General features: G+C 46.9%; 1 protein-coding gene and 1 non-coding gene across 3 annotated transcripts in view; both read right to left on the reverse strand.

Annotated features, from left to right (window-relative positions):
• Positions 1–617: 617 nt before the first annotated feature.
• Positions 618–8,019, reverse strand: tmem265 (transmembrane protein 265). The gene is made up of 3 exons (XM_031893596.1): positions 7,514–8,019; positions 3,795–4,028; positions 618–2,819 (listed from the first exon to the last, which is right to left on the reverse strand). Exons 1-3 carry the CDS (start codon positions 7,535–7,537, stop codon positions 2,667–2,669), a joined length of 411 nt encoding a protein of 136 aa, XP_031749456.1. The 5' UTR covers positions 7,538–8,019; the 3' UTR covers positions 618–2,666.
• Positions 8,020–12,617: 4,598 nt separating this feature from the next.
• srcap overlaps positions 12,618–18,044 on the reverse strand; it is a 38,617-nt gene continuing 33,190 nt past the window's right edge. For both annotated transcript variants that reach the window (XR_004220383.1, XR_209044.4), the window contains 7 exons: positions 17,428–17,597; positions 17,011–17,207; positions 15,876–15,990; positions 15,638–15,763; positions 15,334–15,495; positions 15,164–15,247; positions 12,618–15,078 (listed from right to left, as the gene is read on the reverse strand). This is a non-coding gene — a transcript (Snf2-related CREBBP activator protein). The remainder of the gene's footprint in view (positions 15,079–15,163; positions 15,248–15,333; positions 15,496–15,637; positions 15,764–15,875; positions 15,991–17,010; positions 17,208–17,427; positions 17,598–18,044) is intronic.

Consider the following 18,044-nt stretch of genomic DNA (forward strand, 5'->3'; position numbering starts at 1 on the left):
GGTACTGTTTTATTATTACAGAGAAAAGGGAATCATTTAACCATGAAATAAACCCAATAGGGCTGTTCTGCCCCAATAAGGGGTAATTATATCTTAGTTGGGATCAAGTACAGGTACTGTTTTATTATTACAGAGAAAAGGGAATCATTTAACCATTAAATAAACCCAATAGGGCTGTTCTGCCCCCAATAAGGGGTAATTATATCTTAGTTGGGATCAAGTACAGGTACTGTTTTATTATTACAGAGAAAAGGGAATCATTTATCCATTAAATAAACCCAATAGGGCTGTTCTGCCCCAATAAGGGGTAATTATATCTTAGTTGGGATCAAGTACAGGTACTGTTTTATTATTACAGAGAAAAGGGAATCATTTAACCATGAAATAAACCCAATAGGGCTGTTCTGCCCCAATAAGGGGTAATTATATCTTAGTTGGGATCAAGTACAGGTACTGTTTTATTATTACAGAGAAAAGGGAATCATTTAACCATTAAATAAACCCAATAGGGCTGTTCTGCCCCAATAAGGGGTAATTATATCTTAGTTGGGATCAAGTACAGGTACTGTTTTACTGCTGGGGACTGGACAGGCACCAATGATACGCACCAATGACAATTTAGCAAAAAAGATATGCTTTATATCAAAATAATAAAATATACACACATATACTGTATATACATATATTTTTTTTACAGACAGACATGAGTAGGTGTATGGTTATGTGCAGACTGTGATTTTTTTTGTTTTAACCATGGAAATGTACATTTAGAAAAAAAATAAAAATTTAGTAAAAAAAAAAACTACAAAAAAATCGTGTTTTTTTTTAAAAAAAAAGGCAGCATTAAGCCGGCCATACACGCACCGATTATATCATATGAAACCTTGTGAAGGCGCCCAAGCAAAATCCATGCTCAGGGCTGAATCGGCAGAAGGAGGTAGAATTCCTATTGTTTCTACCTCCATATCAGACGATTCAGCCCTAAGCATATATCTCCCATATTGCGCGGGGGGGGGGGGAAATTACCCAATACAAATAAACACTACTGAACAAACGCCCAGCAGACTCACACACTCTCTCACACACATACACACACGCCTAGCACACACACAGCAAACATATATGCATGTACTCCCGCACAGTTATAAATACACACACCCTTAAGGGCATTGGAATGAAGTTCCTTCCAGGTCTAGTAACCCATAGCGACCAATCAGATATATGCTTTCAAACAGCAGGCTTGTAAATGCTTGCTGCTGATTGGTTGCTATGGGTTACTAGCACCCAGGCAAATTTTGCACTTCTTATTACAAGTGCAAGCAACATGGCAGGCCTGGCCTGGCATTTCAAGTACACAGAGGCCCAAACAGCCCCCCTATGAGCCCAATAAATAGTGAGTGACTATGGCATCTTACAGCAGCCCCTCTGGCATTTGCCAGAACCCACAGATTGCCAGTCTGGGCCTGGAACATAGCCCCTGCTTTGATTACATCAAGGCAGGGCTGAGCCCAAGGCGTTTATAACCAGGGTCGGACTGGGGGGTGAAGGGCCCAACGCAGCTCCCGCCCCAGGGGCCCTGCAGGTGCCCCCGCCGGCCGCATCCCCTAACTCCCCCCCCCCCCGAGGGGCCCCCACCAACGTCCTCCACCGAGCATGCGTAAATGTAACACATCAGGGGAGGAACGGTCGGGCAGGGGGAGTGCCAGCAAGGGTTGGGTCTGGGGGCCGCCGGGGCCCACTGGGATTTTTCCTGGTGTCCCGGCGGCCCAGCCCAACCCTGTTTCTAATGCACATGACCAAAACACAAATCCCCCAAATAACATCAGATCATCCAACATTCTCCCTATCAGCTGCTCCTAGAGGATGCTGGGAATTGTAGTTTTACAGGAGCTGGAGGGGATACCCTTTTATTTACATCCTTCCTTCATTAAAAAATATAGCCATATAAACTCCCGAATGTATGTAAAAATATAAAATACAAATTATTTGTACACAGTTATATACACTAGTTCTAAAGTTATATACATGCACATATGGGGGGGATTGACTAAAACTCGTTTTTTTCTGGGAGGGGGGGGTTTCAAACTAATTTCCATGAATTGCAGAAAACCGCGTAAAAAAAAACATAAAAAAAACCCCAAGAGAAAGAAAGACCTTCCAGCTGTAAAAGAGACATCTCCCATTGACTTCTACATGATCTCGACAGGTTGTAGATGGCGCGTTTTCGGATTCTGAATTGCCGCGGTTTTGTTGAGTAATAAATCTGGGTTTTCTGAGTCAAAAAAACCCTAACCGAAAAAAATCGAGTTTTTGTTAACACCCCCATAGTTTGTAGAGTTGAGTAGAAGGCCTGCAGCCCAGCCACTTGCTCCATTGTGACGTCACCATTTCCCCAAACCTTATACATACAACAAAGCATATTACATACTTTAAAGCCAGAAACTGGCAATATTGACAAGTGCTACAAATTGCAACATTCTGCCATTCTCCCAATGTGCCCCCAAGGAGCCTTCAGTTGCCACATTTTTGAAACCGTATTGGGCAGGCCGGCAATGTGTGGTTCTGTGAAGTTCATAGTTCCCTTTCTGATATACACGTATCTCTATATACACGCAAGCATAGTTTAAATAGATAAGAAGTTAATAAATAGGCGGCTCGTCGGTGGTTCATTCAGCCACGGCCAGTAGATAGGACAACAAGATGAGCAGAAGAGGCAAAAGCATGAGGGTTCCCACACATAGGCTGATGCTGAGGGCAGAAAGGCATCGAGATCTTCTAGAGAGATGTCTTTTCTGCTGCTGGTCTCCTTCACGTTCTGCCTGAAAATGGAGGATAAGATGATAGGTCAAAAATTGAGACTCCAAACCCATGCCTGGCCTAAGGACCTGCCTAAGGACTGAAGGTGGCCATGGACCACTTGAGTAGGGAGAAGATGAAGGTGAACATGGCCTGCTGGCCACACAAGCAGGTCTAATGACTAGAGCAGTGGCCAGATTTGCCAGTAAAGTCATAGGTCTGGACTTAATAGTCAACCAAATGTCCAGATCACTAGATGATGGATCTACCAATCAGAACCTGTTTCATTCCGGAATACTGAGAATTTCATTGGACATGTTTGGCCAACAAACAAGCAACCTTCAGATTAGTATCCTGGAATGCTCTCTGGGAAGCACAACGGCGCCTTCAGAAACTGGGCAACCTAACTCATTCCTGGCCTAAGGACTGAAGGTGGCCATGGACCTCTTGAGTAGGGAGAAGATAAAAAAGAATATGGCTACCAGAGAAGTAAGAGTGAACATGGCCTGCTGGCCACACAAGCAGGTCTAATGACTAGAGCAGTGGCCAAGTCATAGGTATGGACTTTTAATAGTCAACCAAATGTCCAGGTCACTAGATGATGGCTCTACCAATCAGAACCTGTTTAATTCTGGAATACTGAGCATTTCATTGGACATTTTTGACCTTCAGATTAGTATCCTGGAATGCTCTGGGAAGCACAATGGCGCCTTTAGAAACTGGGCAACCAGGGAAACAGAAGTTACTCCGTGTCCAATGTCCTGATTTTTGCAAGATTATCAGTGCACGAGCCCCCTGCATAATGGACCTTTTATCTGTAAGCCAAAACAGTCACAACTGAGGGTGGAGGGGTTTGTTTATACAGGGCTCATTATCTCTAGTTAAGCTAATTCATCTAATTACAGGGGGGTAAGCATGAACGCAAAACTATTCTGATGATGTTCCTCTGCTTAGAGAATGAAGAGTCCTTTCCATGGAAAGGAAACATGAGAACCTACCTTGACAGCCAGGAGTAAGGCTTTGATGCCCACACAGGAGTAGCCACACACAATGCTTATGATTGCCAGGCGACGCGGGCTGCAGGAGAATTTTAGCCGGTTGTGATTGGGCCGTCTTGAAGAGGAGGTCCCTGAGTTTTTGTGATTGAGTTGGGGCCCATCCACAATGGAGACGCGCACCTCATTACTCGCTGATCCATTTGTCAAGGGCTGCTCAACAGAGAGCAACGAGGTCTGCAAAAGCCAAGAGTTCAGACTGTCAGTATTTGGGCAACTGAAGGGCTTAGTTATGGGCTTGGGAATGAAAGGATTAGGGCTACACAAAAATATAGCACAGTGTATAGCAAAACACAACCTTAAAGGGGAACTCCACCCAAACACAACTTGAGCTTTTTGAAAAGTAAACATAATTTCATGCAACTTTGCAATATACATCAATTAAAAAGATATGCAGCCTTGTTATGATTCGTTATGTAATAATATGGTTTGGAACAGTTCCCTAAGCCCCGCCCCTATTCCCCTGCTGATCTGGCTACTTTGTGGCTCAAATAAAATGTAACAGTAGTCGCCTGCCTTCAGCCTGCATCCTCCCAATCCCACAATGATGTCAATAAGGAAAGGAACACTGCAATGCATTGTGGGTTATGTAGTTCCTGCACGTTGTCTATAAGCTGTAGAGAAGTTGTTACAATTGGTGACATCAGTGTTTTAGTCCCTCCTCCCCTGCCAGGGTTTCAACTGATGCAGAAAGAGAAGTACTGTTTTTCAGCTGGATTTCAGCAAATAAAAAAGGGTATTTATACTTTTTGAAAGAACAGATTACAGTGATAGATATATTAGGTGTTGTGTGGGGCCCTTTAACAAATGTTGGTTCAGAAGCCGGGGTTCCCTTTTAAGGGCACTGGCTAACCATTCAACAACTGAGGGTGGAGGGGTTTGTTTATACAGGGCTCATTATCTCTAGTTATGCTAGTTCATCTAATTACTGGCAAGTAAGCATGCTGTCTGTAAGCTGTGGAGAAGCTGTTACAATTTATAACATCAGTGTTTTAGTCCCTCCTCCCCTGCCAGGGTTTCAAATGATGCAGAAAGAGAAGTACTGTTTTGCAGCTGGATTTAGATATATAAAAATGGTATTTATACTTTTTGAAAGAACAGATTACAGTGATAGGCATATTAGGTGGTGTGTGGGGCCCTTTAACAAATTTTGGTTCAGAAGCCAGCAAAACATTCACAGCTGGGGGTGGCGGGGTTTGTTTATACAGGGCTTGTTATCTCCAGTTATGCCAGTTCATCTAATTACTGGCGAGTAAGTATGAAAACAAAACAATTCTCCTTTACTGCTACACAATAATCTGAATTCCGAGAATGCATGTTTTGGTATTTCTAATAAAAATATGGGGCAGAAGTGAATACAAATTAAATAAACCTATGGGGGGTAGGGAAATAAAGGGACGCTGGTATCCCTTTAAAGGGACAGTAAAGTTATTTTTATCAAGCCTCAATGTGACATTGAGAGAACTTTCCGTGAGCGCTTCCAGGGGCGAGCAGAACAAAAGACGCCGGTTTGATAAGAGGGAGATGCACGGATAGTTCCAAATATCTTCTGGTATAGTAACTACGGACATTTTGGAAGCCAAAGCGCCTGTTTAAGTGTGGGTGCCTTAAGGGCAAAGACACACTGGGCTACTAGTAGCGGCTACTTTTTCACGGCTACTAAACGCCAGAAAATCCCCTGCCATAGACAATACTAAGAATTGCCTCTGCTAAAACACACGTAGAGACAATTATCGGTAAATGATCAGCATTGTCTGTTTTAGTAGCTGCTACTAGTAGCTCTGTGTGTCTTCACCCATATGCTTTTCCCTGTATAATGTCACTATTCAGACAAGGAGACAGATCGGTTAATAAAGGCTCAGGTTTAGAAGATAAAAATAATAAAGGCAACACGAGGGCTCAGGTTTCTGTCCCTGTTCTAACAGTTACCACGGTAACAGACTCCCATCACTCAAGTCATAGCTTCTGTATCATCACATTGTGAGCCCCCCCAATTTTGCCCCTGTCTCTAACACTGCACGTGGAGGCCCCCTAAACGCTTACGGCACCCAGTAGGGCGTATTCCTTCCTCTCTAGTCACTCCTTCACCGGGATTATTTCCTTTATTCTCATAGTTTTTCTGCCCCAGTCTGTCAACTCCTTCCCTAATGGACCACCTTTTACCCTTTTTTTCCAGGGGGGGGGACACTGCACCCTAAAAACACTCCCTCCCTTTGAGATAATATAGGAACTAGGGTCTATTGGGCCCTGGCGGCCTAGGCCCAACCCTTGCCGGCCCTCCCCCTGCCCGACCGTTCCTCTGCCCACTCCTCCTCTGCACCCCAATCAGGCAGGAGGGGATATAGGGGGTCAATCAGGCGGGGGGGGGGGGTCAGTGTGGCTCCCCAATACCATGGGGTGGCTCTTGTTCAGAATTGGTGATGCTCCAGCCAAGAGAAAGGGGGAAGAAATATCATAGCGAGGGGAAACCCATGTGGAAGTGAAAGCACACACCCCGGGGGGACATCGGCGGGAGCCTCGGTGGGCCCTGCACCCCTCAGTCCGACCCTGTATGGGAATGACCTGGTTTCTCTACTCTATCATGAGCGTCCCACCCTGTCCCTCACATTTAGATTCTCCAAACCCCCTGGGGGGGTAGATTGTGTGTCTCTGTGTCTTGCCCTGAAGACCAATTAGGGTGAGATTTGGAGATAATGCGACTCATGAAAGCTCAGCAGGAAAGTCAGTTAAAGTGAGGCTTTGGGTTGAACTAATTGCTAGCCTAGATATTCTGGGAACTACGGCTGATACAGGCTTGTCTCACACATCTGTAACCCCATTGTGAGTTGAGGGAAAGGGGGCTCCGGCTAAACGTTGGACCTCATAGGTGGAGCCTGAACCTGAGAATACGATTGCCACCCAGCCAGTGTTAGGGAGAATGCATAAAAATATAGGAAGGACTATATTTTTTTCCAGAAAAGGTGGCAACCCTACCTGAGAAACTCAGGAGTCTTCTTATTGAAGACCATGTCTCCCTTTCTTCTGAGCTAAAGACCTGTTTATATATGGTTCCTTTCCTCCCCAGAGCAGGCTGCCCCTTTCTCACATTATGATCTGGGCCCTTTTTCACATTGACAGGGCCACTCTTGTCTTTGGGTCTGTTTCCTCCATCTCCTCCCTGGTGGTTTAGGTGGTCCCACCCCATGTATTATATCTGTCTTTATATTTGATATGGTTCCTCTCCTCCCCAGAGCAGGCTGCCCCTTTCTCACATTATGATCTGGGCCCCTTTATACCTGACATTGACAGGGCCACTCTTGTCTTTGGGTCTGTTTCCTCCATCTCCTCCCTGGTGGTTTAGGTGGTCCCACCCCATGTATTATATCTGTCTTTATATTTGATATGGTTCCTCTCCTCCCCAGAGCAGGCTGCCCCTTTCTCACATTATGATCTGTACCCCTTTTCACCTGACATTGACAGGGCCACTCTTGTCTTTGGGTCTTTTCCCTCCATCTCCTCCCTGGTGGTTTAGGTGGTCCCCCATCTGTTCACCATCATCTCCTTTTTGTGCCCTACTTTTATCATCTGCACCTAGGTTCCAACCAATCATTGCCCTCCGAGGCTAAATTAATATATATCTCCCATGAAGTTACCCCCTTTCATCTCCTCTTTTGCCCCCTTACCTGTGGCTCTTGCACGTCTGTCATCTTTCCTCCGCAAGCGATTGCATTCCAATGGTCAGTCTTCCGCTCTCATAGTGCATAAAGGTGCGGCCCCACAGCTCTGACAGAAGAAAGAAGGTAGGGCCACTCCTGAGGGGGGGGCGGAGTCTGCAGAGGTTTCATCTCGGTGACCTAGCCAGGCAGGAATGGAATTCCGTCATTAGGTGTGTATGAGAAGGAACTATTTCTGACTCACTATGCTTGGAATGACAATACTTCTATTTATTCTTCCCCAGTCTAGCCCACTAAATGTATGATTTATACACCAATGTTGATGAAATATTGCTCAAGCTCTGACCAGGGAACAAAACCCAACAATAAATTATGCTGACAGAAGCGGAACTATGGAATTTTCTGCCAGAAGGGACAGAGTAGTAAATTCCTGTAAATAACCTCATTATCAGAAAAGGGATCTAAATGACTACAGAGATTAACAACTAAATTAAAAAAGGAGTTGATTCCCACTTTTAACATTAGACGCCCTAGTGTTTTATTCATCAGAGATGCAGGCTCCATTTATTTATTCCAGAATGAGCACATTTGGTGGTGTAGGGAGGTGGCGTGCTATAGAAGCTATTCAGAAAAAGAATCTAAACAGCTACAGAGATTAGCAACTAAATTAAAAAAGGAGTTGATTCCCACTTTTAACATTAGACGCCCTAGTGTTTTATTCATCAGAGATGCAGGCTCCATTTATTTATTCCAGAATGAGCACATTTGGTGGTGTAGGGAGGCGTCGTGCTTTAGAAGCTATTTGGTGGGCTTGGGCTACCAGTGTGGCTTTAGGATTTTGGAACTAACGTTGGCCCAACATGGCACCTCTACAGCTAACGTTGCTCAGTGGAATCAGCAATTATAAGCAATAATATAAACATAGTAGGGCGCCTTCTCATGATGGACCTACAAGTCAAGGTTTCTTATTAACTATCATGGTGGCAATAAGGCCCTTCAAGATGGTGGTTGTTTGACCTTTTTGGTTCAAGTTCTCCAAGCTTTGGTCAGGCCCCCACTTAGCCCTTAATATGGTTACAAATATTGGGGACTTTACGACTAGGATAGCAAGTGAAGGTTTCTTATTAACTATCATGGTGGCAATAAGGCCCTTCAAGATGGGGGTTGTTTGACCTTTTTGGTTCAAGTTCTCCAAGCTTTGGTCAGGCCCCCCACTTAGCCCTTACAAATATTGGGGACTTTACGACTAGCAAATACATGTTTACCAGAAATCTGAAGAAGGTCTAAATGACCCTCAGGCTAGGCTTTCAGGGGTATTTAGGAGAGAAGTATGACCAGTGAAGATCTTTAACTCCACGGCTGCTGCTTGTGGCTCCATATCTAAGCCTTGGCAACCCTCCCCCTCAAGTCAGAGGCACTGCACATGCTCAGTGTGTTATGGACGGTTCTAGGTGACCTCTAGCCATCGCAGGTCTAGGGTGAGGATGTGGGACATCAGTAGACAAATTTGGAGGCATGGAACCCCCATAAGGGCGCTTCACCCTTGCCAGAAATGGATCCTTAGCAATGAGCATTTGATCCACTCTGCAGCCGGTAGGGATCCCAATACAATGTGCGCACACAATAAGGACGGGAGGATCACGCACACCCCCGGCCTTATCTTTATGGTTCTGGCTGTGTAAATCTTCCCACCCCAGTTTGATCCCAGAGCAGATAGGAGATGGGGAAGGCGATAGGTAACGCTCAGATCAGGGAAGTACCGACTGGAGGCCATGTATATATATAATTCAACTGGCTACTGGAGGCAGATAAGAGCAGCCTGGGGCAGATGTAGGCTTAGCAGTGTAGCACCCAATTGCACCACGTGTGCAAGCTTGGATACTGTGCACCCATCCGGCTGCAGCTACACCTTCCTGCCACCCACTCTTTCTGCAGCTGGACGACGTTTTCTATCCGGCACCTTAGGCGCTCCCAGCAAACTGGTTTTCAGCCCCTGAGGGCAAAGAGGGAAAAGGTGTTAAAATGTAATTGGTGGGCAGATATCATCTTCCCCTGTATCGGGTAACAGCCAGGTCATGGGTGGCTTCTGCTGCTTCTTACAGAGGTTTCTCCAAACTTAGGGGGCTGTTCCTGCTGAATTGTGCTTAGTACAGGGGAATCCCTATGCTGCCATAGTTTTATGTTATCTCTCTGTACAGGCTATGAGCAAACTTAGGGGGCTGTTCCTGCTGAATTGTGCTTAGTACAGGGGAATACCTATGCTGCCATAGTTTTATGTTATCTCTCTGTACAGGCTATGAGCAAACTTAGGGGGCTGTTCCTGCTGAATTGTGCTTAGTACAGGGGAATCCCTATGCTGCCATAGTTTTATGGTATCTCTCTGTACAGGCTATGAGCAAACTTAGGGGGCTGTTCCTGCTGAATTGTGCTTAGTACAGGGGAATCCCTATGTGCCATAGTTTTATGGTATCTCTCTGTACAGGCTATGAGCAAACTTAGGGGGCTGTTCCTGCTGAATGTGGCTGAACTCTCAACACCCTACAGCAGCTACAGTCCTCCTTCAGTCGCTGTTATAGAAACTCTCTTCCGCATTGCTCATTATCACAGCCTGACTCATGAACAGGTTCACTGGAACGCAGGTGATTTCCTATTAACTCCCACAATTCCGACTCTGCACAACAGACTCCCCAACCCACACCCATTAATGGGGAACTCCAGGCTAACTGTAATTCTAAGCAACTCTCCTATTTATTCTGTCTAGCTAACTGATCCCATCTAATCCCCACTGTAAGCAGCAGTCCTGCCCTGCTTTATGGCTGAGATTCTAGCTATCTGTATAACAGAGCATTCTGTCACAGTGGCACAGATCCTATCTGATCCCCCCATTGTAAGCAGCAGTCCTGCCCTGCTTTATGGCTGAGATTCTAGCTATCTGTATAACAGCATTCTGTCACAGTGGCACAGACCCTATCTGATCCCCATTGTAAGCAGCAGTCCTGCCCTGCTTTATGGCTGAGATTCTAGCTATCTGTATAACAGAGCATTCTGTCACAGTGGCACAGATCCTATCTGATCCCCCCATTGTAAGCAGCAGTCCTGCCCTGCTTTATGGCTGAGATTCTAGCTATCTGTATAACAGAGCATTCTGTCACAGTGGCACAGATCCTATCTGATCCCCCCCCATTGTAAGCAGCAGTCCTGCCCTGCTTTATGGCTGAGATTCTAGCTATCTGTATAACAGAGCATTCTGTCACAGTGGCACAGATCCTACCTGAAACCTATTTCTGAAGTTCATATGGTTAATGCTTTACTGTACCTCTAAAGGGAAACTAAAACCCCAAATAGGTCCTTGCTGTCTGGCCCACCCCTCCCATACCAAGAGGAAAGGGGAGATAAAATAACTATACAAGGAATATTCACATGTTGGTGTTTGAATTGGAGCGTTCGTGGGTGTCACATGTGCAGGCTACTGGATTACCGATTGGCTGCACCCATGTCAGCATTGTGCCTTGCATAGCAGTATGGACGTTGCAACCAAATCAATTGTGTACCACCTACAGCTGTATGGATAAACTGCACCTGAATGATTAGAGTGCCACCTACAGGTGCATAGCTATGTTGCGCCCATACTAGTAAATCCATTGAAGAATAACCATTGAGGTAGGGGGCAATCTGCCAGTGTTACGGCACCCTATGTGCCCCTTGAGCTCGTTCTGCGCAGCTCAGTATAATCAATGGGCAGTAAGCTGCCCTAAAGAAACCCCATAGTTCTGAGCAGTGAATAATATACAAGTTGTAGTGAGTCATGTGACAGAAATGACATCACTAAGCTCCGCTTATAAGGATATAATTTACAGTTTGGTCCCCTAGGGAAATGACCAAACTGTATATTATATGGAACATTAGGGATGCAGTCACATGACCAGCCCTGGCACCGATCTATGTTGGCTCTGTGCCGCTCTGGACATGGCCCTAGGCTGCTAGACTCTCAGATAGGTGTAGTTCTGCTACATCTGCTCCCAACCCAAAAGCTAAAGTACCAAGCTCTCCCACAAACCCCACATGATACAGACAAGCAGTGGATGAGAGAATACTTACATGGCAGCTCCCAGCACAAACAGAGAGAAATGAAACTGCTGGGGGGTTACGGTAATGTTTGGGGGAGGAGCCTGCCCAGTAGGGTGTAATGGGCGGGACAGTATCATTAGTAAAGGGCAGGGAGTGGGCCGGGAATGTATCCATTCTGCAAGGGGGGGGGGGTCCACACTTCTTTTGTATTTTTTTTTAATTATTTTCATTTTTGTTCAGCTGCTCTCTAGTTTGGAGTTTCACCAGATATCTGGTTGCTAGGGTTAAAATTAACTTAGCAACCAGGCAGTGGTTTGAATGAGTGATTGATATATGAATAGGAGAGTGCCTGAATAGACAAATTATAAAAAGTAACAATAAAACTGTAACCTCACAGAGCAATAGCTATTGGCTGCCGGGGTCAGTGACCCCCATTTGAAAGCTGCAAAGAGTTTGAAGAAGACGGCATATGATTAAAAAACTATAATAAATAATGAAGACCAATTGAAAAGCTGCTTAGAACTGGCCATTCTATAACATAAGTTAAATTAAGGGTGAACCATCCCTTTAACATCGTACCATGGCACTAGTCACAAGCTTGGGAGACTATAAGCTGAGAACTGAATAAGGGAGGTGCCACTAGGGGGCATCCAACTGGCTGAGAGAGATGGGCAATTGCTACCCCCACTAAGTATCATGGCTAAGGGGCAAGATTTTTGCTTTGACTTCCATTATCCCGAGCAGAACTGGAAATACGGGTTGGAATCTGACACACGGGGGGCTGTTACACCTTCAGTAACAAAGGTAGGTGGGGGGGATCATAGCTTTATCCTTTTAACCTGACAGAAAATCCATATACTGAGTGACTAGTGACAATACAGTCTGCTCTGAATTATAACAACGTATAACAGCACTATGATCACTCGTGTCAGACTTGCCGGCCCCACAATGCATCAGAAATGCTCACGCTTCCTTAGGCTCTAATTCAAAGGGGAAGAAAACCCTAAAAACAACATCTTGCCCGATAAAAGAAAAAATAATTCCACACATTTTACTCAACACTTTATTTTCATTAAAGTACAGGGACTTGTGTAGAAACATGCCCAAACATCCATTCCCCGGGGGCCCACAGGCCCAGGACCTAGAGCCCTGAGACAGACAAAGCTCCAGAAACGTGGGGCTGTCTGTCTGTCTAATACTTACAGGGCTCAGCACCCCCAGAATCCCAGCAACTCCCCCTGATAACTCAACGTGTGAAACCGCTTAATAACAAATCTGACTCCAGCTTCTCTTCTTGGCCTCTCGAGCCTCTTTGCATAGATTTCGGTTATGTCTCAGTAATGGGGCGGTAGCTGTGCCGAGCACACTCTCCGGGCAGTCACTCTGTGTTGCAGCACATTTGGGGCAGTCATTAGGTTTTTTTTTTTGTTTTTTTTAGTGCTCTCGGGCAGATAGAAGTCTCTCGCCTGACCCTCCAAGTCTTTGCAAGGGGAGGCTCCCCACCTGGGGTAAAACACAGCCAAATGTTCTGGGAGAAACGCTCACGTCTTAGCTTTTCTGCCTCTGTGGCTGCTGGGAGAGTTGGGGAGTGAGGGAGGGGGGCGGGAGGAGCGAGTGTTACTGGCAGGAGGGGCTGTGATTGAGCTGCGCAAAATGCGTTGTTCCGCAGGTGGGCAGCGACGCTTTCTGCCGCTGCCAGACTGTCTGTCACTAGAACTGCCATGGGGGGACGAGGAAGGGGGACTAGGTGAGTTTATATTGGGAGCTTTCCGCCTTTTGCCAGGTCTATCTTGGAGGTGGGGAGAGCAGGGTGAACGTCCTCTGAGGGATTTCCCAGCAGAATTTGGGTTTGGAGTGGTTACGTGGGGGGACTGCAAACGTGTCTGGGCGCTGCGGGTGAGAGGAGTCCGTACAGTTTCCCCCTCATCGTCTGAGGAGTTATCTGTATAGGCAGAAGCTGTGTGCTCCTCGTCCTTCTTGGCCGAAGGCGAGGCTTGTTTCTTCTTCCTCCCCACAGGCAGCTTTGTGTGGTGGGGGCTGGCGTATCTGTCAGGAGAGCCGTCCCTTTTATCATTGTGCAAGTTTGGACTCTGTACCACTTTTGGAGTACTCTGGGACTTAGGGGGGCGGCCACGTTTCCGCTTGGGAGGGGTTAAAGGTCCATCGCCACCGCTGCTGCTCGTCCCCTCAACACACCCACCCGCCTGTGGAATGTTGGGAGAAGCCATGGGAATGACGGGATGAGGAGTGGGTTCGAGCACGTTGGATTTCGTTCCGCTCGTGTCCTTACTGTCGGACTGGAGAGAAACAGCGGTGGGACTTGCCCCTGCGCTGCCAGTGGGAGACAGCAGCTCCGGTGTGGGCTCGGCAGAAGATAAAGAGGCAACTGGAGAAGTTGGTAGCACTTCTCTCTTTTTGGGTGGCCGTCCCCTTTTCCTCTTTTCAACAGAGGGAGCACTTTCAATTTCAGAGTTCAATTTTGTGCACGGCACGGGGCTGCCAGCTACGACGGCCGCCTTAGTGGATGGCGCCAGTTCAGAACTAGGTCCCAGGGGTGAAAGGCCTGTGTCGCCATGTTTTTCCAACAGCGAAACATCCAAATCAGAAGCCACTTCCGACAGGGAACTTCCTGTAGCCACTGCCTGAGCTGGAGACGATTCTATTTTTGGCTTTGGTGGTCTTCCCCTTTTTCTCTTTGGCGGGGGACTGCCGGCCTCAGATGTATCATCTGACTGTAGAGAAGGAGGGGGGCTATTTTGAGGATCACCAGGGCTCAGGGGACCTTTGTCACCTTTTGGGCGATTCTGGCGGCGTGCAACAGGCGGCCGCTCCTGCACTACGGTGACCAGACGGCCAGGTAGCCGCCTCAGGACCTTTTCAGTCGGGGAGGTGTCCCCCGCTGCAGCCATAAGAATTTCACAGTCGGCAGTGACTTTCCTGCGCGGTGTGCGGGGAGTGCTGCTTTCCCTATCCTGGTTGGCACCACTGGGAGTGCTGTGCATGATGGTGTCAGGTTTTGGCACAAGTTGTCTTTCACTGTCCGATTCGGCAGGCTGTTCTGTATGCTCTTCCTTCACAGAACATGACAACTGCGGAGAGGCCTCTGGTGGGGGAGAAGCGGTGGGCGGTAATGGGGATACAGGACATGGCTGCTGGGATGGACTGCTGGCGGTGGTGGCCTCCTGCTTATTTGGAGAATCATTCAAGTCTGGGACTGCAGTCTCTGTCTGGGAGATTATTGGTGCACTGTCTTCCAAGGTTTCTTGGTCAGGAGATGAAGTTTCGGGCAAGGCTGGGCTGTCTGTGATGTCTGCCCCATCTGCCGTTCTGGCTCCGCGCAACCGCTCGCTCATACGGACCCCTACTCTTTCCCCTGGTGGTCTGCTGGAAGGTGGGGCCCGGACCTTGCGCATCTTTCTACCCTCTTCCTCCCATGAGTCGTCCGGGCAAGGGCCAATGTCTTCTTTGGCCAGGAAAAGGTCTTTCCGCGCAGCTTCTACTTGCTCCTGAAGTACAAAAGAGCAGGGCATTATGGGCATTCAGCAATAAGGGAACAGGGTACGAGTGAGATGAAACAGGCAGACTCCTTACCTCAGCTTGTTTCAGCTCCTCCCGACTTATGTCTTCCAGCGAAGCTTCCAGAAAATACATGGCATAGCGTTCAATTGGAGTCAGCTATGGAAAAGGAAAGGAGACTGTAAAGCAGAGTCTGCTGGCAGAGAGACAGAGGGTAAAATATAAATGCCGCCCCTAGACGTTACCTGCTCAACCAAGGCGTTTATTTCTTGCTCGGCCCGACTCTGTTCTTCCTCCTCTGGTTCCAAAGGAGCATTCTCATTAAACTCTGCAAGATCGGCAACCTGCTCAGCACGAACCAGCGAGGCGGCTAAGGTGTCCTCCTCATCCTCCGCTCTACAGAGGGCCTGCAGGGCAAAGTGTTGCATGGGATTATTTATAAACCTATGTAAGCATGTCACTGTTCACCATAGAGACACTTAAATAATCTGCACTGGTATATAATTCAGTATTCTATGTTCTTAATTGCAATGAAATCTGAAGTGTTACCTGTTCCAGAATGTTTGCATTTTGTGTTGTGCTCCCATCATCCGCTGTGCGCTCAGGAGATGCAGAGCCTGCCTCCGCCTCCTTCCGTGTGGCCTCTTCCATATCAAACAGCTCTCGGATTGTTTGCTGGAAAGACAAGGGCACAACCACTAAACAAAGAGGCAATGACAAAGGCCACTACAGCTTCAGTTCTCTTTATATTCATCTAAGGGAAACCCCATTGGGTGGTGCCAAGTACCTGTTTGAAGTAGGCTGTAGTGAAATTTCCTCCCTCGATAGCCATATCCCCCAACATGCGCTTCTGCTGAGCTTTCTTCAAGATGTTCTCCTCCACAGTGCGCTCGCTGACCAATCTAGAACGGAGGCAGGGAGTTAGAGCAAGCATAGGCTTTGGGGAGTGGGAACAGAAAGAAGGGAGGGAAGATTAAGGAGATGGAGAGAAGGGAGCGAAGGTGACTGGGCCAAGCATAAAAAGGAGAGCATGTAAAGGAGTTGCGGAACCTAAAAGCAGAAGGCAGAACACTTGACATGCAAAAAGAGGGGACTACTCCAGCTTTACACCTAGAACTTTTCTTTTGCCTTCAGGATGTTGGACCCACAGGTCTCCAAAAAAGACCTACCAAAAATAGCCCCAGGGCCATTACTGGGCACAGAACTTCGTGTTCCAGAAATGTTAGTCCCTGACAAAGGATTGCACAATGGGGAGGCCATTGTTTTCTTATTCAGTACACAGATAAGATCACCCAGATCACATCCTATACCCTGGGGGGTCACTGTTTTCTCTCCAGTACACAGATATGGTCACCCAGATGACTACCTGCACCCTGTGGGGGGCCAGTTTCCTCTCCAGAAGAGATAAGGCCACCCCAGATCACTACCCGTACCCTGTGGGGGGCCCAGGGATTGTGGCTGGGGAGACTTGCAACAGAGCAGTATGTAGAATGTTCTGCTCAGCCCACACCACCCACATGTCTTGTTCTGGGCACAGGAGAAGCATCAGCACCCATCTGGGAGGGGTGTATGAGAAGGAAGGGACGCAGGCAGGGAAGCCATGACATGTGCAACAATTGAGCAAGCTAAGCAAGTATGAAGGGGAAGTAAAAGTAGGCTAAATGTTGGACACAACCAGGCAGAGGGAAATAACAATGATTAATTTGCGGCAGGGATGTGGAATAAAGTGCTCATGTGTGTTCTCTCTGAAAGGCTATACACAGGATGAAAGCCTGCGACAGCATCCCGAGAGATTCTTCCTCTGAGACCAATCACTTGGCTTCTGCACAAGGAGCGGAAGCTGTGAAACTGACCGGTCTGGATAATGGCGAAGGTATAAATGGCGTGCACGCTAGGACTGTAGATATATTGTTTCTCCTTACCTGTATATGTGCACATCACGGGTCTGCCCGATTCGGTGACAGCGATCCTGGGCCTGGGCATCCATAGTGGGATTCCAGTCGCTGTCATAGAAGATGACTGTATCAGCACCTGTCAGATTGATCCCAACGCCCCCACTGCGAGTTGACAGGATGAAACAGAAGATCCGACGATCCATATTAAAACGCTCCATCAAAACCTGGAAAGAAAAATGGCATGATGGGAAAACTGTAGAGCTATTTCTGGATCATCAAGAAATGATTCAATCATAATGTAAAGAAATGAATGTGTGAAAGCAAGGCCTGAGTTTGGGGAAAGAGCTCACAAGCAGAGAGGTGCAATAGAGATTTAGAAATCAATGGCTTTCCAACAGGTGCCATAGGATCAAGAGAAACAAATGCCTTTGCCCCCCAACTTACCTGTCTTTGCTCAACGCGCGTTGACCCGTCGAGTCGCAGGTAAATGTGCCCGTGGTAATTAAGAAACTGCTCTAAAACATCCAACATTCGGGTCATCTGTGTAAATAAAAGGACCCGGTGTCCCCCGGTCTTTAACTGGCGCAGCAAACGATCGAGTGTTTGGAGCTTGCCTAGAATTGCAAGAAAAGAATTTTCAATGTATTCTCATATGCAGAAGAGGTCGAATGGATCACTGGCCCTGGATTCCCTTTGCCTGTACAGGTATCGGACCCCTTATCCGGAAACCCGTTATCCAGAAAGTTCCGAATTACGGAAAGCCCGTCTTCCATAGACTCCATTTTAATCAAATAATTCAGAATTTTAAAACTGATTTCCTTTTTCTCTGTAGTAATAAAGCAGTACTTTGTAATTGATCCCAACTAAGATATAATTACCCCTTATTGGGGGCAGAACAGCCCTATTGGGTTTATTTAATGGTTAAATGATTCCCTTTTCTCTGTAATAATAAAACAGTACCTGTACTTGATCCCAACTAAGATATAATTACCCCTTATTGGGGGCAGAACAGCCCTATTGGGTTTATTTAATGGTTAAATGATTCCCTTTTCTCTGTAATA

The sequence above is a fragment of the Xenopus tropicalis genome, chromosome 9, assembly GCF_000004195.4.
Source record: "Xenopus tropicalis strain Nigerian chromosome 9, UCB_Xtro_10.0, whole genome shotgun sequence".
NCBI classification, from domain to species: domain Eukaryota; kingdom Metazoa; phylum Chordata; class Amphibia; order Anura; family Pipidae; genus Xenopus; species Xenopus tropicalis.

Excerpts from the sequence above, each read along its gene's own strand:
- tmem265 (XM_031893596.1), bottom strand. The coding sequence starts at position 7,537 with ATGACAGACGTGCAAGAGCCACAG. Across the intron at positions 4,029-7,513 it reads CAGACGTGCAAGAGCCACAG|ACCTCGTTGCTCTCTGTTGA; the intron begins GTAAGGGGGCAA and ends TGGCTTTTGCAG. Across the intron at positions 2,820-3,794 it reads CCTTACTCCTGGCTGTCAAG|GCAGAACGTGAAGGAGACCA; the intron begins GTAGGTTCTCAT and ends CTCCATTTTCAG.